Source organism: Macaca nemestrina, chromosome 17 (genome assembly GCF_043159975.1).
Source record: "Macaca nemestrina isolate mMacNem1 chromosome 17, mMacNem.hap1, whole genome shotgun sequence".
NCBI lineage: Eukaryota > Metazoa > Chordata > Mammalia > Primates > Cercopithecidae > Macaca > Macaca nemestrina.
In genome coordinates this window covers 19,180,805-19,207,581 of record NC_092141.1, presented here as the reverse complement: position 1 = coordinate 19,207,581, position 26,777 = coordinate 19,180,805, and the positions used below count along the sequence as shown (strand labels likewise).

At 56.3% G+C, this 26,777-nt stretch overlaps 2 protein-coding genes across 4 annotated transcripts in view; one reads left to right on the top strand and one right to left on the bottom strand.

Moving 5' to 3' along the window:
- GRA (GRB2 related adaptor protein) lies at positions 1-26,409 on the top strand. Of its 3 annotated transcripts, XM_011760932.3 has the most exons (5): positions 5-283; positions 5,503-5,600; positions 11,583-11,705; positions 22,717-22,885; positions 24,944-26,409. In XM_011760932.3, exons 1-5 carry the CDS (start codon positions 206-208, stop codon positions 25,127-25,129), a joined length of 654 nt encoding a protein of 217 aa, XP_011759234.1. In that variant the 5' UTR covers positions 5-205; the 3' UTR covers positions 25,130-26,409. The 3 variants fall into 3 exon arrangements, with proteins under 3 accessions (XP_011759233.2, XP_024652193.2, XP_011759234.1); XM_011760931.3 differs by lacking the exon at positions 24,944-26,409 and having other exon boundaries at positions 1-283; positions 22,717-24,937; XM_024796425.2 differs by lacking the exon at positions 22,717-22,885 and having other exon boundaries at positions 2-283.
- Positions 26,400-26,777, bottom strand: part of LOC105493349 (solute carrier family 5 member 10) — a 69,040-nt gene continuing 68,662 nt past the window's right edge. Inside the window, exon 15 of the mRNA XM_011760930.3 lies at positions 26,400-26,766. Coding sequence (XP_011759232.2) covers positions 26,660-26,766 — 107 coding nt within the window. The 3' untranslated portion in view covers positions 26,400-26,659. The remainder of the gene's footprint in view (positions 26,767-26,777) is intronic.

Sequence of the window (26,777 nt, the reverse complement as noted above, 5' to 3'; positions counted from 1 at the left end):
AGGTAGGGACCGAGCTGGCTCACAAGCCCTCCCTGTTCTCTGACATGTCTATTTCCTGTTTCTCCCCCATCAGGAGCAGTTTCAGTCTCAACTTCAAAAGAACAAACACGCACTCAAAACAAAGGAAGACGGTCCTCGACTGCAGAGGAAGCAGGAAGCTGTCGGCCCAGCTCTGAGCCCAGCTGCTGGAGCCCCGAGCAGCGGCATGGAGTCCGTGGCCCTGTACAGCTTTCAGGCCACAGAGAGCGATGAGCTGGCCTTCAACAAGGGAGACACACTCAAGGTAGGGGGGCTGGAGCCTGCTGAGTTGGCCCCACACGGGGTGGGGGTGGATTTAGAAACCGGGGGCCTGGGATTGTCCCAAGCAGACGGTGGCCCCTGGAAGACAGGCCCAGCCTCTCCAGTTATTGGCTGTGTGACTCCGGACAAGCCACCTCTTCCCTCGGAGCCTCAGTTTCTCCATCTAGGAAATGGGGAGATAACTAATGACCCTCCTTTGGGGCTGCTGTGAGGATTCGATGAGATATTACCACAGTGTCTGGCAGGAGTTAGTTCAACCCCCAGTTTTCCAGGAAAAAGTTTGAAAAGAAAATTGTTGAGAGAGGGAGAGAATGAGAGCTAGAGAGAGAGACAGAGTATGGGAATGGAGAACAGAGGGAGAAAGAGGGAGACAGAGAAGGTCTTAGGAAAGAAATAAGTACACATGCTAACCTAGTAGGGCTAAAATAGCTGTGATGAACGCATCAAGGATGAGCTTCCCAGTAGTGTGGAGTAAAGGGAAAATAGGGTCATACCACAGTTCATTTTTCCTTGTCTGGGCCGCTTTTTGACAGACATTGCAGCCTTCCAAGACAGTCTAGACAGATGGGCCTGTGGAATGTGTCTCTGGAAATGTCCTTGCTTAAAAGTTTGCATACGAAAGCCATGCCCAGGATTCTGGGAGTAGCCATGCCAAGACATGTGCACTGGAACTGCCAGTAAACCACGCTAGGGAAGTGACTGCCCTTCCCTGGGGCTCAGTTTCCTCACTGGAGCAATGGGTGTTAGACTGAACGCTCCTCTGCGCTGAGCCCTGGGCGCTGCTCTTGACCACAATCTTCAAGCACAAGATGGGAGGGCTCCCTGTGCCATCACCCTGCTATAGCCAGGCCTTGAATTCAGCAGCACACCCCATGTTCCATTTAAGCAATGGGGACTGGCACCCCCATTTCACAGGTGACTAAACTAGGCACAGGGAGGCAACATGACCTGCTCGGTATGGAGTCCTTTTGTCCCTTTGACTGTATCCCTTTGACTGTGGAACCTGCACTTGGTCTGAACAGGCTGGGCTGGGGGTTGGGGTCCAGAGGAGGAGGAGCAATTCCTCCTTCTCTATGTTGGGGTGCTGGCATCTGGGGTCACTGCAGTGCTGGCTGTGGGCCTCGTGGACAGGGCCAGGCTGAGCACTGGGGCTGTGAGCCCAAGGCATGACCCTCTGCGGGGATCCAAGTCTTCGTTTCTCATCTGAGAGCACTTGGAGGTCTTTAGACCCAGGTGTGGTGTTGGGAGGGAGTGGGGCAGTGATGAAATAGGAATGGGGTGCGCGGGAGGCGCTGAGCCAGGCATGGAGGGATCAAGTGGCTGGGGTGGAAGCTGAGCTCCACGACCAGCCTGTCCTCTTGCCCAGCAAGTGTTTTCCAGCACTCCCTGTGGGCCAGCCCCTGCCACGGCACTGCCTGCCTACAGATTGAGTCCAGCCTGGGGGAGCGGGCAATGAAGCCCATTCTTCAAATCTCAACTTTGGTCTTGGATGAAAACTCTGGCTCATGGACTCACTCTGGACAAATGGCCCCAAACATCACCTCTCTGGGACAAAGCCTCCCTCCCTGATGGGCCGGGCGTTTCTGGGTGCACGCATCCCCCTGCTGCTGCCAGCTGGAGGGGGCTACACTCCCATCTCTCCACGAGCAGCCTGGATGACGTGACCCAGACTCAGGAAGCCCATGTCACCCTGCCATCTCCAGGGGAAAGGGTGACGGTCCAGCCCTGGGCTCCCCGAGCCTACTTTCTGCAGCCTGTCATTGTCTTGTCGGCAACTCTGGCCAAACCTACCTGAAGTCCCTCCTCTGGCCCAGGCCTCCATCGTCACTCACCTGGGCTTGTGTGGTGGCTCTCAAGGCCTCCCCCCGCCACCCCCTGCTTCCCAGCCCAGTCTCCATGCAGTGGCCATGACTCAGATCCTGGCCCTCCCCTGTATATCTCATGACACCTGCTCCTCCCTCCTCGGCTCCAGGCACCCTGGCCTCCTTTCTGTTTCGGGTACAGAGCTTGCCCCCACCTCAGGGCTTTGGCACTGGCTGTTCCGTCCGCCTTGGACACTGTTCCCCACATTTTCTTACTGCTGGTTCCTTCTTGTAATTCGGGTCTCAGCTTCCATGTCACTTCTTCAGAAAGGCCTTTCTGGACCACCCCACCTGTCCCGTGTTGACAATCTCCCCGCTCCCACCCAACCAGACATTCTCCATCTCTCTCCTGATGGCCATTTTTCACAACACTTACTGCTCCATTAAACTACCTTGCTTACTTGTTTCTTCCCTTGTTTATAGTCTGTCTCTGCCTACTAGAATGTGAGCTTCTTGTTCCCTGCTCTGTCGTGGGGTGCCTGGAACACAGTAGGTGTTCAGTAAACAACTGTCAAGCAGCAACTGCATCAGGCTGGGATGGTAAAGTGGGGCAGCAGCCCAGGTGGAGGGCACCATGGGGGCAAAGGCTCAGGGGCAGGCCGAGGTCTGCCTTTCACCTTGAGCAGTGATACTCCTCCAGGGAGGGGTTGGCCTCTCTCCCTTCTGAGAATTCCCGGGCCTCAGAGGGTCTGGGGCTTTCGAACAATGTTCACAGTAAGAAATCAGTTAACGTGAGGTCAAGAGATCGAGACTAGCCTGGCCAACATGGTGAAACCCCGTCTCTAGTAAAAATACAAAAATTAGCTGGGCGTGGTGGCAGGCACCTGTAGTCCCAGCTACTCGGGAGCCTGAGGCAGGAGAATCGCTTGAACCTGGGAGGCAGAGGTTGCAGTGAGCCGAGATTGTGCCACTGCACTCCAGCCTGCTGACAGAGCGAGACTTCATCTCAAAAAAAAAAAAAAAAAGAAAAGAAAAAAGAGAAAGAAATCACTAACTAACGTAACCAATGGGACACTCCTGGGTCCTCTGAGTGCAGATGACAAGGAGACAAAACAAAGCAGGGACTGCATGAGATATAGTGCATCCCGGCCGGGCGCGGTGGCTCAAGCCTGTAATCCCAGCACTTTGGGAGGCCGAGACGGGCGGATCACGAGGTCAGGAGATCGAGACCATCCTGGCTAACACAGTGAAACCCCGTCTCTACTAAAAATACAAAAACTTAGCTGGGCGAGGTGGCAGGCGCCTGTAGTCCCAGCTACTCGGGAGGCTGAGGCAGGAGAATGGCGTAAACCCGGGAGGCGGAGCTTGCAGTGAGCTGAGATCCGGCCACTGCACTCCAGCCTGGGTGACAGAGTGAGACTCCGTCTCAAAAAAAAAAAAAAAAAAAAAAAAAGAGATATAGTGCATCCCATGTCCACACTGCTGCATGCAAGGCAGGCCACAAATACACCCACTGGACAGAAGAGGGAGGACACTGAGGTCAAAGCCACAGAGAGTCAGAAGCAGACAGAATGTTCTGGAGCCCCAGGCTTCAGGGCCTCCTCCTGGAATCCATGGCTGTGGCATGTGGCCTACAGGTCCTTGTTTTCTCCTTAGGTTGGGGGAGTTGTGTTGTTTTGTTTTGTTGTTTTGAGATGGAGTCTCACTCTGTTGCCCAGGCTGGAGTGCAATGGCACGATCTCGGTTCACTGCAGCCTCCACCTCCCGGGTTCAAGTGATTCGCCTGCCTCAGCCTCCTGAGAAAGTTGGGATTACAGAGGTGTGCCACCATGCTTGGCTAATTTTTTGTATTTTTAGTAGAGATGGGGTTTCACCATATTGGCCAGGCTAGTCTAGAACTCCTGACCTCAGGTGGTCCACCCTCCTCAGCCTCCCAAAGTGCTGGGATTACAGGCATAAGCCACCGTGCCCAGCCTGTTTTGTTTTGTTTTGTTTTGTTTTGTTTTGTGTTGAGTGAAAGTTTTCCTGAGTCAGCCACCTGCTTCCGTTCGCCCCTGGGGCTGCTGACCTGGCCCAGGCTGCAGGGACAGGAAGGAAGGGGCTCAGCCAGCCTGGCCTGGTGGACAAAGTGGGGGTGGAGATGGGTGTACAGAGGCCACCTGTGAGGGTGGGGCCTCAGGCCTGGGTCCTAGGAGGCCAATCCCAGCTACTCTTGGCAAAATGTCATTGCTGGAGTTGATGCCCCTATGTTGGCCTGCCTTGGGCGTTTGGTACCCCATGCCCATTTTTTTTCTCTCAACAAGTACCCCTGAAAGATTGAGCTGACATTGGAGCGTGCTCCAGGACTCCTCACAGGAGAGATGTCCCCTCAAGCTGGGGTCCAGAGACAAAGAGGACTGGAGGCGAAAATTGGTGGGCCAGGACCCCCTTGACCAGTAAGCCAAAAACCCCGGGCCTCAGAGTCCTAGCTGACCAAACAGGCTCCGCCTCTCCCCTGCTGTGTGGCCTTGGCCAAGTCACTTCCCCTCTCTGGGCTTCAGTTTTGTTATCTGTAAAATAGCATTTGGTGATGTTGACCTTGGGGGCTATATCAGAATCAGGGGGACACATGGAAGGCGTGCCCAGGGAATGGAGGAAGGACCCCCGGCCTTGTGCTGTGCCCCTCCCAGGCCCAGCCCCACTCCGCCTTGGTCGCTTGATTGCTCCCCCTCAGGGACTCCCACCCCCGCTCTGGCTATTTCAGTTCCTCCCGGCCCACCTGTGGGGTGAAGAGGAGCCCGTGTGACTGAGCAGGCCACGCCGGGGCTGAGAAACAGCCTGTCTCAGACCAAAGACCCCCTTTTCTGCTCCCCAGAGCCTGAAATCCCCCCACTGAATTGTCACCCCTCAGCTGTTTAAATGTGAGGGACCCTAGGTGACCACTGGTGGCTGTGCTCAGGTTGGGCCCCCCGACTTTCACCCCAAGGCTCAGTGCATGGCATGTAGGTGCTGTGGACCCCCCAAACTCGCGGGCACAGCCCAGGAAGGAACTCAGGTCCCCAGTTCTGCTCCTGCAAACCCCATGGTCCGCAGGGCTCCTGCTGTTGGAGCCTGAGAGTCCAGCTGCAGCCACCCCAAGCCTCCTATGAGTCCCCGACCGTGCCTCCCTTGGAGTCTGTGAATCGCCTGAGGATGGGCTGTCCTGGGGCCAGAGGATGGGCAGGACTGAGGAACGAGGTGTTCTAATTCAGCCCTTGTGACCGTGGGCAAGTCCTGTCCCAGGCCCCCAGCCCTTCTCTGTGAGTAGACTCAGAAGCTGGTGCAGGCGAAGCCCACCTGGGGCCTGGCATGCAGTGGCATCTCCGGGGGTGACAGTTGTTCTTTCTCGGTGACTGAGTGGCTTTGTGTCTCCTGCCCACAGATCCTGAACATGGAGGATGACCAGAACTGGTACAAGGCCGAGCTCCGGGGCGTCGAGGGGTTTATTCCCAAGAACTACATCCACGTCAAGCCCCATCCGTGAGTGGACACCCTCCATCCCATCCCCGTGGCTCTATCTCTCCTGGCCATGGGACCCCCTCACTCCTGGGCCTCTGTCCATCTGTCTGGGGCCCCCAGGCTCCACAGAGGCCACCAGCCTGAGCAGGCACAGGAGACTGAGTTCTGAGGATTTACCCAGGGTTGGGGCAGAGTTAGGGCAAGCCCAGGCCTCGACACCGAGGACCTGAGCCAGTGGAGAATGTCTAGGAGGTCCCTGAGAGAGGACAAGGTCCTGGGCTTTTAGCTGGCTGGGCCACTGGCTGGTGTGTGGCTTCAGGCAGGTCCCTGCTCTCCGTTCCTCAGTTTTCCTATCTGTAACTCAAGGAGGGCAGATGCTCCAATCTGTTCAGACTGTGGAGGGTTCTAGAGCTCTTGCTGAGAGCTGGTCTGGCGCTGAGTAGTGACTGGGAGAGGGCTGGGCAGGAAGCAGATCCTGTAGGCCCTGCCTTTGGGTTGTGGGTGGAACTGGACATTGGCAGAGCAGAGTCTGGGACCAGGGTGGAGCAGGAACTGGGCCTGGGGCGCAGCTATCCTGGGGCCTGGGACCTGCCAGCCTAGGGATGTCCCAGTTGGGGCTCTGGGCAGGTGGCAGCCAATACTGCTGCCGTGAGAATGGCTGGAGCAGGGCCAGAACAGGCATGGGGCCCAAGAAATCTATGCGAACCAACTGGATATGCTTTGAATGACAGCTGAGGCAGCCCCAAGATACAGCCACTTAGTCATTCACTAAACACTGGCCACAGCTCCAGGGGTCCCAGCCTGGGCGATGCTGGAGACACAAGGAGTCAGAGCAGCCGTGTTCTGGGGGAGACAGAGGACATGAAGGACATACTACATGGGAAGACAGTGAGCATTAAGGTGATTTCCCAGGGAAGGCTTCTCAGAAGAGGTGGCAATGAGTGAGGTTTTGAAGGATGTGTAGGAATTGGCTAAGTAGAAAAAGAGAAAGGCATCCCTGGGAGAAGGTCAGGATGAGCAAAGGGAGAGCAATGAGAGAGATCCTGTGGTGTGTGGGACTGGCAGGAGGACCTCAAATGCCAAGCCATGTGGGGAACCACGGAGGTGTTATGTTAGGACCCAGTCAGATATGGAGACAGGTGACAGGGCCAGGCAGGCTAGAGGGACAGTTTGGGAGCTGAGATGTGTGTGCGGCTGTGGGGTAGGAAGGGAAGGAGGTGCAGGGCCAGGGTGGGGCCTGAGAGGTATTTCCTCTTTATCTCTCTTTAAGTTGGTTCCAAAGCTGCCACCACCTCAAGCTTCCTGTGCTGTGCGAGGCCCCCTCCCACCCAGGTCCTCAGCCACCTGCCTGGGCTCCAGGCACTCCCAGCCTCCCCCACAGCGGCTGCCGCTTCCAGTTGGCATCTGGGGCTGCAGCCTGGGTTCCAGGCCTCACTATGTCCCTCGTGGTTGTGTGATATTGGGCAGGTTTCTGTGGTCTTTCTGTCAATTAAGGGGGAGAGGGAAGGAGTAGGTGAAGAGGGAGAGAGACACAGAGAATCTGACCCAGGGCCACAAGCTGGAGCGAGTGCCCCAGGTCCCTGTAAGCCAACAGGCACATCCAGACAGGCCAGAGGGCGTGAATGGGAGCAATTCCCCTGGGCCAAGCTGTCAGGGAGGGGCCTTCAGATGGAGGAAATGGCCTGGCAATGGCTGGAAGGCTGGCTGGCCTACAGCTGCTGAGAGGGTCGCATTTGCTCAGGTAGGGGAGAAAAGATGACAAAAGATGGTGGTGCCAGGCCAGGCCAGTCGGGGGGATGCCAGTGGTCAAGGCAAGACTCTAGCAGGGCAGTTGGGAGCCATGGAGGGTTCCAGCCTTCCATGCCTCTGGGGTCATCTCTGGCCACTTGTGTCTGGGAAAGAGCAGGGATGGGGTCAGGCCCCTGACTAACCTGCCTGAAGTGGTGCCCAGGTGTGTCCTCGACTAACCTCAGCACCTGCTTTGCTCTCAAAATAACTACGGGGAAACTCCAACTCCACACCTGACTCAGCCCATAAAGGCCCCAGGGTGTGGGGGCAGAGAGAGAGCTGGGGCCTCAGAAATTCAGAGGTAGGCCTTGTGCCTGTGCCAGGCCCACTCCTTCCCTGGGCACCTCCTCTCACCCCTGCCAACCCTGGGAGCCCCTGGAGGAGGCACAATGTATGCCAAGTGTTCCAGAGCCGTCCCATCAGCAGGGACCACAGCGGCACATGACCCAGCCTCATGGCCCATGGGAGTCAGGGATGGCTTCCTACAGGAAGGGTGTGGCCCGCTGGGCCTGGAAGTTCAAATGGACGCTGCCAGGGAAGGCAGAGACAAGCCTGGCAGGGGGAAGTGTGGGGGAAGCAGCAAACACCCGCATTCAAGCAGCTCCTGCATCCTCCCAAGGCCCTAGGAGCTGAGCACCGCCATCGCTGTCTTTGAGACAAGCAGACAGAGGCACAGAGGTGGAGCGGGACTGCAGCTGTATGGCGTGGCCCTGGGCTGGGACACCCTGAAGGACAGCAGGGAAGCTCATAAGAACAGCTGTGGGACTGGGAGAGTCCAGACCATGCACTTGCTATGCAATCTGGTGGGGTGTGGGGGCGTCTCTGCCCCCATCTGGGCCTTGGTTTCCACATCAGTAAAACAGGGATGGTGCGAGGTGGCCACAAATGGAGTGACACTGGTGTGGGGGAAGGAGCCGGGCCCTGGGGGTTTCAGGAAGTGCTTTCTTCTTGCCTCCATCTGTCAAGCCATGGTGGGGGCAGGGCTGGCAGGGGACGTGGGAGACTCCTAGGAGGGTGTGATTGTGACACTCTCTGAGGGCAACAGCCGCCCACACACTGATGCCGCCTGAGGAGTTTTGTGGGTTCTTCGAAGAAACCTGCCCCTCAGGAAACTCCCGCCCTGGGCCACTCTGGGCACGGTTCCAGGATGGAGCTGGGGGCCTCCTGGTGAAGAAGCTCTCTGCGACTCCCCTCCCTGGTAAGCCCAACCCTGGGCCCCCTGTGCTCTCCTCCTGCCGCAGCCTGTGGCATTCATCTCCGGCCTTGAGACACCCAGGCTGGCTGGGCACCTGCCTTCAGGTCTCCAAACCTCAGGAGACCCAGGCTGAGCTCTCCAGATGGTTGCCCCGAGCCCTATACCCAGCGGCTACCTTCTCCACGCTCCCTCCCAGGAGGAAACTCACTGGGACAGGGCCGACGGGCCCCCATTCGTTTGGGGGCAGCAGCGGTCTAGAATCTCATGTCTAGGGCTCCAGCTTCTCCGGAAGCTGTCCCTGGGACACGAGCCTGATCACAACGAATTTATTTAGCAATGGGGAAGAGGACAGGGAAGAGGGGGAACCAGTGGGGCCCACTGTTGGTGTCATCGCTGCTGGGGGCAACCGGAGCTCCATCTGGCTGGGGATGAGCGCCAGCTGGAGACAGTACAGAATGCGCACCTGGGAGTCGTCCCTCCGGAGGGCTGGGCGCTGGGGTGTCTACCCCCCTGCTCCATCAGTCACTGCTGGGAGTCAGACCGTTCCTGGGAGCCTCAGCCTGCCCTGAACCCAGGCCAAATATGTCAATCACCAGAAAAAAAGCCCCAAGGTCTGCGCTGAGCAGCCTTCATCCTGCCAAGGCCGGTGCCGGGACACGGCCAGGACACTAGCGGCATGTGCGGCACCACACGCCTTCTGCACTCAGCCCCGAGGGCTCATCAACATCCGAGACAACAGGAAAAGTCCCGCCTGGCTTCCACCACCTGTGCCAAGCTCAGTCTGACTCAGGGAGAGGAGCATTTATGGAAGGAGTGAAGGGAAACATTCTGTCATGATCCCACCATGAAACCTCTGGCTGTTCTGAGCCTCAGCTTCCCCATCTGAACAATAAAGGGGTCAGAGCCAAAGCTGGGCTAAAACACTGGAGTTAGGAAAGCCAGTCAGAGACCACGCAGCGCCTCCAGTGGTGGGTGTTTTAGTCCTGCAGGCTGCTGTCATGGAATGCCATCCACTGGGTGGCTTATGAACAACAAACATTGGTTGCTCACTGCTCTGGAGGCTGAAGTTCAAGATCAAGGTGCCGACACATTCGTGTCTGGTGAGGCTGCTTTCTGGTTCATAGACGGCTGTGTCTTTTAGCTGTGTCCTCACATGGCAGACAAGTGAGCTCTCTGGGGTCTCTTTCATAAGGGCACCAATCCCATTCATGGGGGCTGCTAGTCACCTCCCAATGACCCCACCTCTAACTACTGTCACATGGGGGATTAGGTTTCAATATTTGAATTTTGGGGGACACAAAGTCAGCCTATAGCAGTGGCTAATTCCTGAAGAGGTCAGGGGCTACCAGGAGCCACACAGCAAGATCAGCAGGACTGGAAAAGGAGTTTCACTCCCAGACCCTGGGGATCTTGCAAGAGTCTAAGCATTTACCAGGCACCTGCTGCATACCCAGTTCTGTTTGGTCAGCAGAAAAAGGAACTTGTGCCTGTGAAAAGAATCCAGGTGGTTGCCGGGTGCGGTGGCTCACTCCTGTAATCCCAGCACTTTGGGAGGCCGAGGCGGGTGGATCACGAGGTCAGGAGATCGAGACCATCCTGGCTAACACGGTGAAACCCCGTCTCTACTAAAAATGCAAAAAATTAGCCGGGCGCGGTTGTGGGCGCCTGTAGTCCCAGCTGCTGGGGAGGCTGAGGCAGGAGAATGGCGTGAACCCGGGAGGCGGAGCTTGCAGTGAGCCGAGATCACACCACTGCACTCCAGCCTGGGCAACAAAGCGAGACTCCATCTCAAAAAAAAAAAAAAGAATCCAGGTGGCCTGGAGTCTGTGGAATGGGTACGGAGAGAGGTATTTCCTCACCAGATCAAAGCTACTATTATTTTTGTTGTCTAGTTTTATATTTTTTCAACTTAAAAAGTTGCTATGTTTTTTTGGCTGGGCGCAGCAGTAGTCCAGTAGTTCACGCCTGTAATCCCAGTATTTTGGGAGGCTGAGGTGGGCAGATCACGAGATCAGGAGACCGAGACCATCCTGGCTAACATGGTGAAACCCTGTCCCTACTAAAAATACAACAACTACAAAAAAAATTATCTGGGTGTGGTGGCACGCACCTGTAGTCCCAGCTACTCGGGAGGCTGAGACAGGAGAATCGCCTGAACCCAGGAGGCGGAGCTTGCAGTGAGCCGAGATCATGCCACTGCACTCCAGCCTGAACGGCAGAACGAGACTTTTTTGTTTGTTTGTTTTTTGAGACAGAGTCTTGCTCTGTCACCCAGGCTGGAGTGCAGTGGTGCGACCTCAGCTCACTGCACGCTCCGCCTCCCAGGTTCATGCCATTCTCCTGCCTCAGCTTCCCGAGCAGCTGGGACTACAGGTGCCTGCTGCCATGCCCGGCTAATTTTTTTGTATTTTTAGTAGAGACAAGGTTTCACCGTGTTAGCCAGGATGGTCTCGATCTCCTGACCTTGTGATCTGCCCGCCTCAGCCTCCCAAAGTGCTGATATTACAGGCATGAGCCACCGCGCCCAGCCCAAAGTTTTTTTTTTAGGAACGGGGTTGCGGGGGGCTCTATTCCCCAGGCTGGTCTCAAAGTCTTGGCCTCAAGTGATCCTCCCATCTCAGCCTCCCAAGTAGCTGGACTACAGTCATGCACCACCAAGCCTGATTTGTGTTTTGACTTTAAAGAATCTACCATCTCAAAGGGAAAGTTAGACTGAGGTTGGCTGGGTTGTGGCTCACTGGAGTGTGACTTTTCTGTTTTCATAAGGGTGTGTGTTTGCTGGCGTGGTTAGGTAGGCTGGCCTTAGGAGCTAAAATGCTGGGATTGTGTTCCAGCTCCTGCCTGCCTCTGCTGTGTGATTTTGGGTGTATTGCTTCACCTCTCTGTGCCTCAGTTTTCCCATCTGTAAAACGGGTACAATCACATCTCCCTTGTCTCAGACACTGAACACCTGGCACGGGGTGGGAGGCTGGCTGAGAGCCTGATCTCCCGCTGCCTTCACCGGCTCCCTCTCTCCACAGGTGGTACTCGGGCAGGATTTCCCGGCAGCTGGCTGAAGAGATTCTGATGAAGCGGAACCATCTGGGAGCCTTCCTGATCCGGGAGAGTGAGAGCTCCCCAGGGGAGTTCTCCGTCTCTGTGAAGTGAGCTCTGGCCCTTGGGGGTGTGTGCAGAGGAGGGTGGGCAGGGGATGGGCAGCATCTGAGCTGAGCCTTGGGGCCCGGGACGGGCTCACGGAGTGAGGGTGGAGGAATGGCATTCCTGCAGAGGGAGCAGCCCGGGCGGAGGCCTGGACACAGGTGATGGTCTGGGCACCCCAGGGTGCAGCCCAGAGCATTGGGGTGTGTCGGGAAAGCAGGCTCAGGCCAGCTGTGGAAGGCCTCAAGTGCCAGGCTGAAGGTCCAGGCTTCTACGAACATAGGAGCCATCATAGGTTCTTCATCAGGAGAGGGCGATGTCCAGGGTGGTGTTGTGGCAAGAGACTGAGGGCAGGAGAGTGCCGAAGTGCCCAGGGCGGGTGTCCAGGATGTGCTCCGGACAGGGTCCCACTCTATGTGATCTAGTTGGGAAGATGCATCCTGAGGCCAGGCTGCCTGCGTTGGAATGCTGGTTCTGCCACTTCCTGGCTGTGTGAGCTTGGGCCAGTCATTTACCTTCTCTATGCCTGTTTCTTCACATGTAAAATAGGCTATTGCATGGAAAAAACAAGTTAGTATATTTAAAGCAATTAGAATAGTTCCTGGCATGGAGGCAGGGTGGCCGTGCTGGGGAACATCTGGCATTGTATTAGGGCGGCCCTCAGCCGTGGTGTGGCAGCCTCTGGGCAGCACAGGACCCGATCCCAAAGGGCCACCCTGGGGTGATCGAGGAATCCAGGCTGGAAGGTAGCAGCAGGAATAGGGGTGGGGGGAGACAGGGTCAGACTCCTGGCTGATCTGTCCTTCCCACTGTTAGGCCCTGGTAGCATCTAGATGCTTTAATTCAAGGAATATTTACTGACTACATGCCATGTGCCAGGATGCTCTAGGGGCTGGGGAGACCACGTGGGAAAAAGCAAAGTTGCTGCTGTCGTGGGTTTCAGTCTTAGTGAGTGAACAAGAAAACATGTAAATACGGAATGGACCAAGGTGGTCAGGAAAGGGCTCTCTGAGGAGGTGGCATCGCAGCAAAGATCTGAACTAGCAGGTGGAGGCTTCCCAGATGCTCAGGAATGAGGAGGACCTGAGAGGAGAGGCTTCCAGGCAGAGGGATTAGCATTTGTAAAGACCCTGAGGTGGGAATGCGCTTGGGGTGTGTAGGAACCCGGAGGAGGTGACGTGGCTGGAGCAGAGTGAGCGAAGGGCAGGGGCTGGAGTTCCACCCACACATCCAGTGATCACGGAGGGCCTGAAAGGAGGTGGGGTCTTCTCTGAGAGCAATAGGGAGCCATGGAGGGTCTCGAGCAGGGGAGAGATGTAATTGGACTCCATTTTTAGCAGATGACTCTGACTGCTGTGAGGAGAAAGAACTGTTGGGGGAAGAGTGTGGCGGCAGGGAGGCCTGTGGGGAGCCAGGAGGGAGATGATGGCCTCTGGGACTGTACGGGTAGGGGCTGAGGGGACACAGAGAAATGACTGGGCCCAGGCGTGGAGGTGTGCGGGGGGACCACCAGCAATACCAGCTCTCAGGGCTGCTGTGGGCACAGAGCCCAGAACGGAGGAGGCGCTTACCGTGCCTGCTCTTACTGCCACCAGCAGAGCTAGCACTGGAGTGGCAAAGAGGCCAGCTGGGAGGAAGGGATGAAGGAAGGAGTGGCCCCAGAGGAGGGCAGCGTGGCCTCTCATGATCTCCTAAAGGATGAAGAAGGCCAGGTGTGGTGGCTCACACCTGTATTCCCAGCACTTCGGGAGGCCAAGGTGGGTGGATCACTTGAGGTCAGGAGTTTGAGACCAGCCTGGCCATCATGCTGAAACCCCATATCTACTAAAAATATAAAAATTAGCCAGGCATGGTGGCGAACGCCTGTAATCCCAGCTACTGGGAAGGCTGAGACATGAGTATCATTTGAACCTGGGAGGCAGAGGCTGCAATGAGCCAAGACTGTGCCACTGCACTCCAGCCTGGGTGGTGGAGTGAGACTCTGTCTCTAAAAATAAAAATAAAAATAAAAATGAAGGACAAAGAAACACAGGCCTGGGTTGACAGCTAACACTGGGGCTGGGTGTGGAGATGCAAGCTTGATGGGGCTTGGGGTCCGCAAGAAGCAGACAAAGGCAGACTTCAGACAGGCTGGGTCATGATGCCCCATGAGGGCTCCTGCTGGGGGAAAAGCATCCCCACCTGATGCCTTCCAGGCTCTGCCGGGTCCCTGTGGCTCCCGTGTGTTCAGCCAGCCCGTTTCGAAACAAGCTCAAGCTGTTCACTGTGTGGGATCAGCACATCTGCTGCTAGCCCTGCAGGGTGGTGAGCTCCCCTGGGCCTGGAGGCACCTGCAAGGGGTAGGAGCCTATGATCAGGAGGGTGGCTCCAGGGGTGTGTTCGTCCCTTTATTGTTGGGATAAAGGAACACGTGAGGCTGGGTAGTTTATAAAGAAAAGGCGTTTATTTGACTTGGTGTTCTGCAGGCTGTATAGGAAGCATGGCACTGGCATGTGACTCTGGTGAGGCCTCAGGAAGCTTTTATGCATGGCGCGTCACATGGCGAGATGGGGGCAAGTCGGGGAGGGAGGTGCCAGGCTCTTTTCAACAACCAGACCTCATTCATTACTGCAAAGAGCCACTGATGAGGGTCTGTCCTGTGACCCAACACCCCCCACCAGGCCCCACTTCTAACACTGGGTGTCACATTTCAAGGTGAGATTTGGAGGGGACAAATCAGGGAGGCAGATCCTACGTGTTACGGGTCACAGGCCCCGCACCCTGAGCCTGGTCCCCCAATTTGTGGAACCAGCCATCAGTCTTGTTCCCTTCCCTCTTCTCCAGGGGGCAGGCTGGTGATCCTGAGGGGCAGGAAGGGCGCATGCCCCCTTTGAGCCTCTATTTCCCCATCTTAAAAATGCGAGTGCTATCAGCGTGTGTGTGTGTGTGTGTGTGTGTGTGTGTGTTGGGGGGTTACTGCGCGTACTTGGCCCTGACTGCCCAGCCCCGCGATGGTGTGGGCACCTGGAGCCTGGAGTCCCCGCGGGCTCACCTCCCAGCCCCCAGCCCAGCCCCCACTTCCCTGCAGCCCCGGGGAGCTGCGGCTCCTGCAGAGGCAGGACGTGGCAGTCTTCCAAGTGTCGGCTGTCCAGGGTCTGGTCATCTCCTGGGAGTGGCGTCCGCCAGGCGGGCTGGCCTGGCTGAGTGGCTCCTGGAACCAACCCCAAAGCCCAAGGTCACCCAGCAAAGTGGGAGCAAAGGGGACTCAAACTACGTCTGGAGCCCGAGTTGAGGGGGAGGGGCTGGCCCTCCCTCCGCTCTCCCTCCGCCCTCCGCTTCCTCCTCTAGCAAATCACGCGGCCTCACGCTCCAAGTTAGCGCCCCAGTGTGCTGCCCTCTTCAGGCGTCTCTCTGTAAGTGCAGCCACCTGCGCACACGCACATGATCAGACCTGAACACCCCAGCCGTGTGAGTTTGTTCAGCACGCATTTACTGAGCATCAGCTGTGCAAGAACCACAAGGCAGGACTGGAACAGGAGACAAACCAGAGGCATGTGAAGGGGAAATGGTCACAGCCTGGCCCAGGGGTCTCTATGATAAGCAAATGAATAAATGAAATTCAATGACAGTGGATACATTCCACATAGTGTAGGCACCAGGGAGGAAGTGACATCTGAGTTGGGCTCTAAAGCATGAGTAGGAGTTTGGTGTACGAGGAGAGTAGATGATATGCCAGGCACAGGAAACAGCGTGAGCAGAGATCTAGAGGTGGGGAAATGAGGGGTGTGTTTGGATAACAGGTGTTTTCTGACCAGAAGGAAAGATGAAGAGTTTTAGGGAGTTCTTGAGCAGGTGAGCCAGCACTGGTGTTTCCTGGGAAGGGATCTGGAAGCGACCCTCAGAGAAATCCTGGCCTGTGCCCCCCAACCCTTTCTCCAAGGCACACTGGCCAAGTGTGCCCAGGTCAAAACTGTCAGGGGCTTCCTGGGCTTGGCTGGCTGTGGTTTGCACACAGCACCAACAGGTGGCGCCCTTGACCCTTGGTTTCTTCCTGCCTGGGCCCAGGCTCCTGGGTCCTGCTCCCACTGTCCATCATCTGTCATGGGGCCTCTCAGTGGTCCTTGGACAACCACCAAGCAGGGGTCAGAGTCGGAAGCTGAGGCTTAAATGGGGCACGTGGCTAAGAGCATGGTATTTTGAGCAACAGTCAGCTCTGACACCTGCTGGCTTCTCGCTGTATAATCCTGGGCAAGTTACCCCTCTGAGCCTCGGTTTCCTCATTTATAAAATGGACAGCTTTGTAACATGTTTTGTATGATGACTGGCACATGATAAGTGCCAGTTGTCATAATTATATTAAGCCCTAAAGGACCGCACACCAAGCTGGGGAGGAATTAGGGAGGCCCTTCTGGCCTGGAAGGCTGCCCCCCACCCCCTGCCCATGAATCCAACACTCTTAGAGAAGAGGCAGCAGCACAGGGAGGCAGGGAACCCAGATGCTGGGAAGCCGGGTGACCCGATGGCCATCTAGGAAAATGACAACCTGGCAGATTTGTGTGTAAGAGCTCTTCCGCCCTTGCTGGTTGGTACTTGTGAACTCTGATGCCACTATGCATGGCATCTCTGGCATACTAACACCAAGCCCCGTAAAGCTGTCAGAGGTGGGGTTTATGGGCCTCATGCTGCCTCCCAGAGCAACCATGGCCACAGCTAGCTGCCCTTTACGAGTTTGCAAAGGGCTGTCCCCCTCCTCCTCCGGGGAGCGTGTCTGAGCTGGCAGGCAGCGGGCCAGGGGCCAAGGCTGGCGTGCAATGTCTGGGCTGCCTACCTTTTGCCCCACACTCCTATCCAAGTTACTGTGGACTCTTCTGCCATAAATGACAGTTTGTCTCCAAGTGACATATTTGCCTCCTTTCTAGCCAGAGGTACCCTGGAGTCAATGCACATGTATTTGCCCTGCCCAACTGGTCACTGAGCCCCTGCTGTGTGCCAGCCCTGTCCCAGGGCCTGGGGATTCAGCCACCAACAAAATAGGACAAAGCTCTCTGTCCCTCAAGTGCTCATATGCTACTGGGTGACAGACAGTAAGTGATTAGAAAATTATATAAAATCTTACACAATGACCAAGGCTTTGGAGAAAACGAAGCAGGGAAGGGGTGGAGGGGGGGTGCAATTTTAGGAGGAAGGGACTGGCTGCAGGCAAGCATAGGGAGGAAGTGAGGAAACCTGCATGATCCCCAGAAGTCCAGCTTGCAGGTAAAGGAAACTGAAGCCTGGAGAGGTACAGCAACTTCTCCAAGGTCACACAGCGAGGAACTTAGAGCTGGTGCCCACCGACCTCTGTGCCCTGACAGACCTGCTCTGTCCTCCACCCACCCTCCCTGAGCTCCAAAGACCCAGCAGAGGTCTGTCTGCACCCGTGTCCTGCCCCTCCCAAGGTCAGCTTGACTCTGGTTCCTGTCTGCTGCCGGACAGGTTGTTCCGCCCCTCCTTTTCACAGATGGGCAAACTGAGGCCAGAAAGGGGCCATGCCTGATGGAGATCACCCAGCAGGCAGTTAGCATCCAGGTGGGCCCACAGGTCCACAAGCCCTGGTTGGCGTGGTTGGCGGGGTGGGGGGGGTCCTAGGGCTCCTGCCCCCACCCCAGCCTTGTTTTTCCTCTCTGGGCTGACACTGTTACCTTTGCTGCTGCTGCTGCTGCTGCCACCGGGCCAGAAAAACTCGCTGGGCAGGACTGGCTGCTGCCAGCATTAGGCCTGACTTGGTCCTTGGGGCTTTTCTGACAGCCCAGGGGCCAGCCTAGCCCCTTGTTCCCTGGGTAGGTGGAAGTAGGGGTCACACAAAGAGACAAAGACACTCATGATTGCTCAGTGAGAGACTCACACATAGCAGTCACTCCACAGAGTGGGAGACACGCACAGACACACACACGCAAGCATCCCAGGAATGCACGCTCAGACATAATGAAGACGCTCTCACACCCCAGGCACTGCCCACTGGAGTGAATGGCTCCAGCAGCCTCTCCTCTCACCAACTCAGGCCCACAATCCCAGTGCCCTCTCCCTCCTCTGGCTCTGGGAGGCTCATGCAGCAGAGCTGGCTGCACTGGATCCAGCCCTCCTCGTTCCGGGGCCATCTGGACTCAGATTCAGTTCCTGAACCTGGGCCTTGAAGGATGGCTAAGGCCAAGACTAGACCGAGAAAAGGGAAAAGGCATTATTTCTGGTGAGGGCCATGAGCAAGAGCCCAACCACGTTGGGGAAAAGGGCCAGGCTGGGAGAGGGAGTGACTGCTGGGGTGCTGGGCTGTGAGACGGAGACAGCACCGCTTGGCCTCAGGCAGGGACTGGCTCAGCAGGAGGGGCTCCACCCAAGCCTCACTGTCCTCTGCTGTAAAGCAGGACGTTTGGACCAGGTGGGAGAAGGGACAAGATTTGCCATTTGCTGAGCACCTCGTGTGTGCCACACACAGACTAGGTAGGGACTGGCACATGCACGTTTCCAGATTTGAGAATTCTTCAATTCCCAGGTTGGAAAGCCGTAGAATCCCTGGGTCCCTGGCTCCCTTTCTCTTATCTCCTGTTCTCCACTCCCTGACTCTACTACATGGTCAGAGAACTGCTCCAGATAACTTTCCAAGTATCTAAAGATGACCTTCAAATACCATAAAATTTAGCCGGGCGCGGTGGCTCACGTCTGTAATCCCAGCACTTTGGGAGGCTAAGGCAGGTGGATCGCGAGGTCAAGAGATCGAGACCATGCTGGCCAACATGGTGAAACCCTGTCTCTACTAAAAATACAAAAATTAGCCAGGCATGGTGGTGGGCGTCTGTAATCCCAGCTACTCAGAAACCTGAGGCAGGAGAATAGCTAGAACCCAGAGGTGGAGGTTGCAGTGAGCTGGTACCACTGCACTCCAGCCTGGCATCAGAGCAAGACCCCATCTCAAAAACAAACAAACAAACAAAAACAAATACCATAAAATTCAAAGTTGTGGTCGTTTGGGGTTGAAATCCTTTTCAAACCCACCACACCCGTTCTGTCCCCTCACTCAGAGGAGTGAGGCCACCTGTACGCAAGCCCTTCCTCGGGGCCAAGAGAGTCAGGGCCTTCTGCCTGGGTACCCGGTGCCCCAGAGGTGGAGTCATTGGGATTCCTGTCTCCAGGCTTCTCGCCTGCCCAGCTGTGCGTCACTGTCACTCCACTTCTTGAAGCACCGCTCCTCCCCGGGCACCACGACCAAAGTCCAGTAAACCCTGGGCTGGTTAGCACGTGGCACTAGGGAGTCATGGGGCTCAGAGGCTGCCTCTCGGAAGCCTCTGGGAGGCTTCGGCAGGTCAGACAGGGCGGGAGACATCCATCTGCCTGCACACCCACCTCCGCGTCACGAGCAAATGGACACATATGTCCCACAGCTGGCAACACAAGTGGCTGAGTCACTGGGAACGAGGTCCTCTGACGGCACGTGAGCACCTTTGTCTGAGGTTTGGGGACCATTGTCGAGAGCCTCTGTTCTCATGGGGAGAACTGGCTCCCCATCTGGCTTTGTGACCCTGAGGGCTGGATGCATCTTAGAGCAATGGGTCGGCTACCAGAGCCTGGGTTCAGGGTCAGAACACCTGGCGGGCTGCCATCCCAGTTCAGAACCAACAGAAGAGGGTTTCAAGAACAAAGCATCGCAATGAGGACCTAAGGCCTGGGCAGTGATGCTCTGTTTGCTGAGTCCCAGCTAGACTGGACCTTCACGGCCCACTCCTGCCTCCCTGCCTTTTTAGTGTCTCATATGCAAATCATTATGAATAGCAAGTTACAAGAAGGGTGTGAGAGGGGCTGAGGGACCCAAGAAGGCCCTGACTCTGCGTGATGGGATCTGATGCAGCTCTCAGAGGATGGGCCATTTTACCTGGGCCTTGAGGCATGAGTAGGAGTTCAAGAAAAATTCCTTCCAGTTGGAGGAAATACTATGTGCAAATGCCTGGAGGTGTATTTAGAAGTGGTTTGGGGCTGGGCACGGTTGCTCATGCCTGTAATCCCAGCACTTTGGGAGGCTGAGGTGGGCGGATCACCTGAGGTCAGGAGTTTGAGACCAGCCAGTCCAACTTGGTGAAACCCCGTTTCTATTAAAAATACAAAAATTAGCTAGGCGTGGTGGCGGGTGCCTGTAATCCCAGCTACTTGGGAGGCTGAGGCGAGAGAATCGCATGAACCCAGGAGGCAGAGGTTGCAGTGAGCCGAGATTTCGCCATTGCACTCCAGCCTGGGCAACAGACCGAGACTCCGTCTCAAAAAAAAAAAAAGAGAGAAGTGGTTTGGACCCCTTGACTGTGATGGAGTAGGGGGAATCCCATTTTGCCCTATGCCTCATATAGACCAGAGGGTGGGAACCTTGAACACATCTATATCTTAAATCTTTAATCTTAAAACATCAATAAGGAAGTAAGCCGCCCCAGGGATGACTGGTAGAGAAACTAAACCACAGGCAGGGATAGGACAGATGGAGCAGCAGATCCGGGCAGCTGGGGTGACAGGCACCACCCTCTTGTTCAGGATAACCATAGACCTGAAGGAATTCAGGCTGTGGGTGAATCCCAGCTTGCAAATGTATTGCAACCAAATTGTTTAACCAGATTTTAATTTACAACCCAGGAGGCGTGTGTGTGTGTGTGTGTGTGTGCGCGCGCATATGCACCATCAAGTCATCAAGTGCTTTGGACTGGTGGTTGGATCTCATTTAGCCCAAATGTGAACAAAAAGATCCCTAGCCTGTGGCTCAGGAGGCTGAGGGGCCATCTACCTCCCAGTGGCCATCCTGTGCCCCTACCCTGCCTCACCCCACTCACAGGGCCCCAGGCTTTCCCAGCTATCAGCTCTGCCAGCCACCTGAACAGGTGCCCTCCCTCGGGGTCCTAAACTGTCTTCTTTCTGGTTGGGAGCTGGGACTGTTCTATGTTCTCCCCACAGCCCCTAGCCCAGCCAGGTGGGCCTAGGGCAGCTCTGTTGGCAGCACCCGCACAGCCCCCAGCGTCCCAGGTCTCTCAATTCCCTTGAGAGTAGTGCACTAATGCCCACATTTGGCAGGCCAGGACGCGGAGGCCCAGAGAGGGGGCTGGGGTGTAAGTCCAGGCAGGCTGGCTATAGAGCTGGGAAGGGTAGCTAAGGTTTGGCCAGGCAGAGAGGACGAGGCAGGGAGGGAGGGTCTCCTAGGGGGCACAGCCCAGGTAGCAACATGGCAGAGTAGAAATGGACTTGGAATGATGAGATCTGGGACAACAGTAATATCATAATTGGAATAATTATTATTGCTATTGTTTTGTGATAATAACCAATCGTGAGGACACTAGGCAACATTTTATATGTGTGAACTCAGATGTGGCCCCAGCTCTGACCTTTTTTGCTGCTGTGGCTCTGGGCAGGTCGTGGCTGCACTCAGGGCCTCAGTTTCCCCACTGAGGCATGAGTTGTTCAAGAAAAATTCCTTGCAGCTGGAGGACACACTGTGTGCAAATGCCTGGAAGTGTGTTTAGAAGTAGTTTGGACCCCTTGACTGGAATGGAGTAGGGGGAATCCCATTTTGCCCTACGCCTCATACAGACCAGAGGGTGAGAACCTTGAGCACATCTTTTTTTTTTTTTTTTTTTTTTTTAGATAGAGTCTCGCTCTGTCACCCAGGCTGGAGTGCAGTGGTGCGGCTCACTGCAAGATCCACCTCCTGGGTTCACGCCATTCTCCTGCCTCAGCCTCTGGAGTAGCTGGGACTACAGGCGCCCGCCACCACACCTGGCTAATTTTTTTTTTTTTTTTTTTTTTTGTATTTTTAGTAGAGACAGGGTTTCACCATGTTAGCCAGGAAGGTTTTGATCTCCTGACCTCGTGATCTGCCCGCCTCGGCCTCTCAAAGTGCTGGGATTATAGGCGTGAGCCACCTTGCCCTGCCTTGAACATATCTTTATCTGAAATCTTTCATCTTAAAACATCAATAAAGCAGCAAGCCACCCCAGGGATGACGGGTGGAGAAACTAAAACACAGGGCCCAATTTGCTCCTCCTGGGCCGTGAGGCAGGCCAGCCACCCCCGCAGCACAGCGGGGCAGCGCCGTAGTCATGTCTGCCATGATCTTGACCCACAGCCGCACCACCTCCAGCCCCAGCCCCACGCGGCCTGTCCCGGGTGAGACATGCCGAGTGTGAGATGCTCCAGTTAGGTCCCTCTGCCTGGTCCCAGCTAGGACAGGCTCTGCCTCTGGCCAGTTTGAAAGAGCAGGCTCTCTCCTCCAGTGGGCCAGAAGGTACTTGGGGTGATTTGGCGGTAGTGGACTGGAAGTCTGGGCACAGACTGGGAATAAGAGAGAAAGGGGCCTGTTTGCTTCATCGGAGAGGATATAAAGTAAATGAAGCTGGACATGTAAGTAGAGCCGGATCTTGAGTCTGAGGTGTTGAGAATTTACCCTGAGGCCAAGGGAGAAGCCATAGAAGGTTCGTGGGAGGGGGAGGACATGAGACATCCAACAGGTCTGAGCTCCTCTCATAGCAGTAGGCTTTGGTCTGAGTCAGGATGAGTCTAGGACTTGCTCCCCAAGGGACCATGGGGACTGGGAGGAGCAGGGGAGCAGGGAGAAGGTCCAAGCTGAGGCGAATGGCGAAAAGATGTGAAGGAGACGCTCTCTGATCACGACGCACTCAGAGGTACCTATTTCACGTTGCCAATATGCCAGACACTGTGCACTTACCTATAATGGAGATGTTATCACTATGAGGAAACTGAGGTTCAGAGAAGTTAAGAGACTTGCATGAGGTCACACAGTGAGAAAGTGACCTGGTTCAGAGCCCACACCCTTAACCCCATATTCCACCGCCAGATGGGACTCCCCAGACCCCATGGGGAGCTGGCTCAGTGTGGCCTCTCCCACTTGCACCTTATCTGACTCCAGGTCCCACCCTGAGACAGGCTGGTTCCAGGTGGAAGTGAGACGGGAGCCCCTGGGACCATGCCAGGCTGGGACGGCCACCATCTGAGGTGGCCCCATGTCCTTTCCCCTAGCTATGGAGACCAGGTGCAGCACTTCAAGGTGCTGCGCGAGGCCTCTGGGAAGTACTTTTTGTGGGAGGAGAAGTTCAACTCCCTCAACGAGCTGGTCGACTTCTACCGCACCACCACCATCGCCAAGAAGCGGCAGATCTTCCTGCGCGACGAGGATCCCTTGCTCAAGGTAGGAGTGGGTGGGGGCTGGCCTGTGCGAGCCTCTCTGTGTCTCCTGCCATCTGCAGCAGAGGAAATGCTGACACCGAGGCCAAGCATGGGCCTGGTCTCCCTTCCCCAGCAGCCTGGTGTTGTAAGAGGGGTCCAGCCCAGGCTTCAAAGTTATATACTGGTGGTGGCTGTGGTGAGACTTGCAAGGGTGGGAAAGGGGAAGAGGGAAAGAAAAGCAAGGGACAGAAGGAGAATCCCATGGGGACAAACTGTCTAGCTTGTTCTCAGCTCCTAGAATAGTGTGTGGCACACAGTAGGCGCTCAATAAATGTTCATCGAGTGCAGGAAGGTAGAGACCCCCGCTGAGTGTACTGCGTACCATGCACTGAACTGGTCTCTATACTCTGGGAGCCTCATCGTGCCCATTATATAGATGAGGAAACCAAGGCTCAGAGAGTGCAGTGACACATCCAAGGACACTTACTCAGTAGGCTCAGTCCTGGTTTCTGCTCGCAGAAAAGTTGACCTTGGGTGTGGGGCAGCGGGAGTGCTCGTGGGCGAGGTCCTGGCTAGCCACGGGGTGGGGGGTGGGGGTCGTCCACCCCTTGACCTCGCAATAACAGCAATTTGCCAGCCAGCCCTTTCATCAGGCGGCCCCAAGGGCCAGCTCTGAAGCTGATTAGGATGCCGACAGTAGCCACTGGGGTTATCAACCCCAACAGGCTGTTTTCTTCAGGAGCGGGGATGCTGGCAAGGCCTGGGGCTGGAGGTCAAGACCCTGGGACACTTGAACTTGGGCTCTGCAGAGGAGATGGGGAGTGTAGCCAAGGCCTGGGGAGAAGCTGATAACCTCTGCAAAGAAGCTCCAGCCATGTCTTGTTCCCAGCACCCGCCCCCTGCCACCTTTGCATGTGATCAGAGGCCAGTTCATCCCCTCAGTGTCCCCTCTGTCCAATAGGATGAGCCCTGGGGTCTGATATGCCAGGAGAGTCAAACAGTGCCTTGAGAGACCCCCACTAGTTTCTCTTCTGTTGGCCTTCCCTGCCTGACCGAGTGCCCAGGTCACTGTGAGCTCCCAGCCTCTGGGGACTTTTCTCTCCAGCTGGGCCCCTGCCTGCCAGATCTCCATCCTCCTCCCTGTTCACTGCCTGGACCAGCTCTGCCCTGGGAGAGTGTGAGGAAGCCAGGATGGAGCTGGGGCAGGGGCAACTGAGAGTTCCCCTACACCCACCACCTCGCTCTAGCCCAGGCCATGGGGTCACCTACCCTGTGGCTCGACTCCAGAGCTGCCTCAGGCCCCTGGGACCCATGACGCCTCCTCCTTCCTGGGCAGACAGTTGCTAATTACAGCTTCTCTGCTGATCCTATCACCCGCCCTGGATGAGATTCTGCAGGTTCAGAGCTGAGATCCTGGTGGGCAGGCAGGGCCAGGGTGCTGGGTGGAATAGTCACAGTGCCGGGCAGACGTGCTGCAGAGAACTCCTGTCCAGCTGCCACGTACAGGTGGGGAAACTGAGTTCCACAAAGGGCAGGGACCTACCCAGCATCACACATGGGGCATGGATAGGACTGGAACCCAGGCCTGAGAGCTCAAAGTGACAGTTCTCTCCCTCGGTGGCTGACCAAGGGCAAAAGCAGTAAACATGGCTCTTAGCTGCATATCACTTTACAGTTTATAAGGCCCATTCTCATGGCTTTGTGACCTGGAGTCAGAAGCTACCATGGCTACTGCAGAGTCAGGGAAATAGGATCCCAAGAGAAGCAGGGACCTAACCAAAATCCCACCCTAAGGACCAGGACTCAGGTCCCCTGGCCCACCAGCCCTATGATCCCAGCTGGGCGGCTGGGAAAGCCGTGTTCTAGGTAGATGCAGCATCTGCACAGCAGACAGGCAGGGGGTGTGGGCAGCAGGAGGCCCAGTGGTGGCATCACCACTGATCTGGACTTAAAGTTCAACTTCAGTGCTGCCCCAGACCCCTCCTCACCTGTGGCAAATCACTTCTCTTGGGTGCCTCTGAGGGAGGGTGGGTTGCAGGGCTTCTGAAGGCGCCCTACTAACCACCTCCTCCTCTCGCAGTCACCTGGGGCCTGCTTTGCCCAGGCCCAGTTTGACTTCTCAGCCCAGGACCCCTCGCAGCTCAGCTTCCGCCGTGGCGACATCATCGAGGTCCTGGAGCGCCCAGACCCCCACTGGTGGCGAGGCCGGTCCTGCGGGCGCGTTGGCTTCTTTCCACGGAGTTATGTGCAGCCCGTGCACCTGTGAGCAGCCCGGCGGCCGATCTGGCCGACGGGCCATTTTACAGGAACTGAGGTCCAGAGAGGACATGGACACCCCCAGCCCGGTCAGAGTCACATGGGGCTCAGTGGACGGCCTTGGACTGAATGTGGGCTCCCAACTGCCTCCAGCCACTTTGCACAAATTGGGATGGCCCAGGTTCCCCAGCAAGGGTACCCTGTAAGGGTAGCTCTGGGGCTTCCTGGCTGGTTGCTTCCCATCGGCTGCCAGCTGTGTGACACGACAGGGCGAAGTCTGTGAAGGCCCCACCCACCTCCTCTGGTCAATGGTCCCATCTGCCAGGAAGGTTGAGGACTCCCAGGTTTCACCCACCGGAGGCTCAACCTGAGAAACCCTGGCCATGGTGGGTGGGTACACCTTGGGCTGACCACCCAATGGGCCTGCCTGCCCCTCCCTCAAAAGGCCCCTTGAGTTGTACGGGCTGTTGGGAGGTGGCTCAACCTGGAAGGATAGACTGCACACCTGTTGACCTAAACTCAGTGGACAGACTCCAGGTGGACACCGCTCCTCAACAGCCCCATGACTTCAATTCCACCTGGGGCACCCAGCACCCGCACCCCGCCACAGGACTAGAGGCCCTGAGACCCTGAAAAAGGGGCTGGCAGTAGGGAAGGTGGAGGCACACTCCTCTCCTGTTGGACAGATGAGCTCTGAGGGCAAGCCCTGGGCCCAGCCACGCGGTGACCCTGGCTGCCCTGGCTCTTGTTTGTTTAGGCCCAGGTCTGCCCAGACCAGGGCCCAGGAGAGCTCTCAGGAGGCTGAGAAACCTCCAGGTCAGACAGAAAGTTGGTGCCAGAGCTGGGTTTTAGAGATCTTACAGGATCCCAATGGGACAGCTACCTAGGTGGGGCACGGCCCCTACCTGAGAACAGGAGGGTCCTCCAGAGAATGTACCACCATCAGGGATATGAGCAGGGCCTGCCCAGAGCCTGGGCACCTTTGGGAGCGGGAAAAGTGAGGTGGGACTTGGAAAGGCTTTAAACGCCAGGCTGATGGTTGAGGGGATGGTGGGCAGGGAGGGAGGGCAAGGAGGCTCCCTCTGGCATTTGGGAGCAGGTGGGTGGAGGGAGGAGCCCCTGGAGGTGGCTACAGTCCCTTAATGGGAGGCCTTGTTCTGGGCATGTGGGGCTCTCCCTTTATCCAGAGATGGCCCAAGACCCTAGAGCCCTGAGTGCTGGCAAATCTCACTGCTCCTGACCTGGCCTGTGTATTCAGAACAAAGACAGTAAAACCAACATCAGGATGTCCATCAGAAATCTAATTTTCTTTCCAATGATGACTGCTTTGGCGCTGTTTTTGAAATGTCACATGTTTTTCTCCCATTTCCCCCCTAAGTTTTCAGGGCTCCTGCTTTGCTGGCTTGGCCAGTTCTTGGGCACCGAGCCGCTGTGCAGCCGTGAGGGGAATCTGCCCCTCTTGGGGCCTCGCGATCCCCATGAGGGAAAAGGGTGGACCTGAGGACTCGGAGCTCCTGCCTTCCTGCCCAGAGCGGCAGTGTCAGGCGAAGTAGGCGTACAAGAAGATGTTGACACACATGAGGAGGATGGCATTGAAGCCACAGACACGGGCCCAGAAAGCGTGTTTCTGGGGCATTTGGCCATCACCTGGAGGGGAT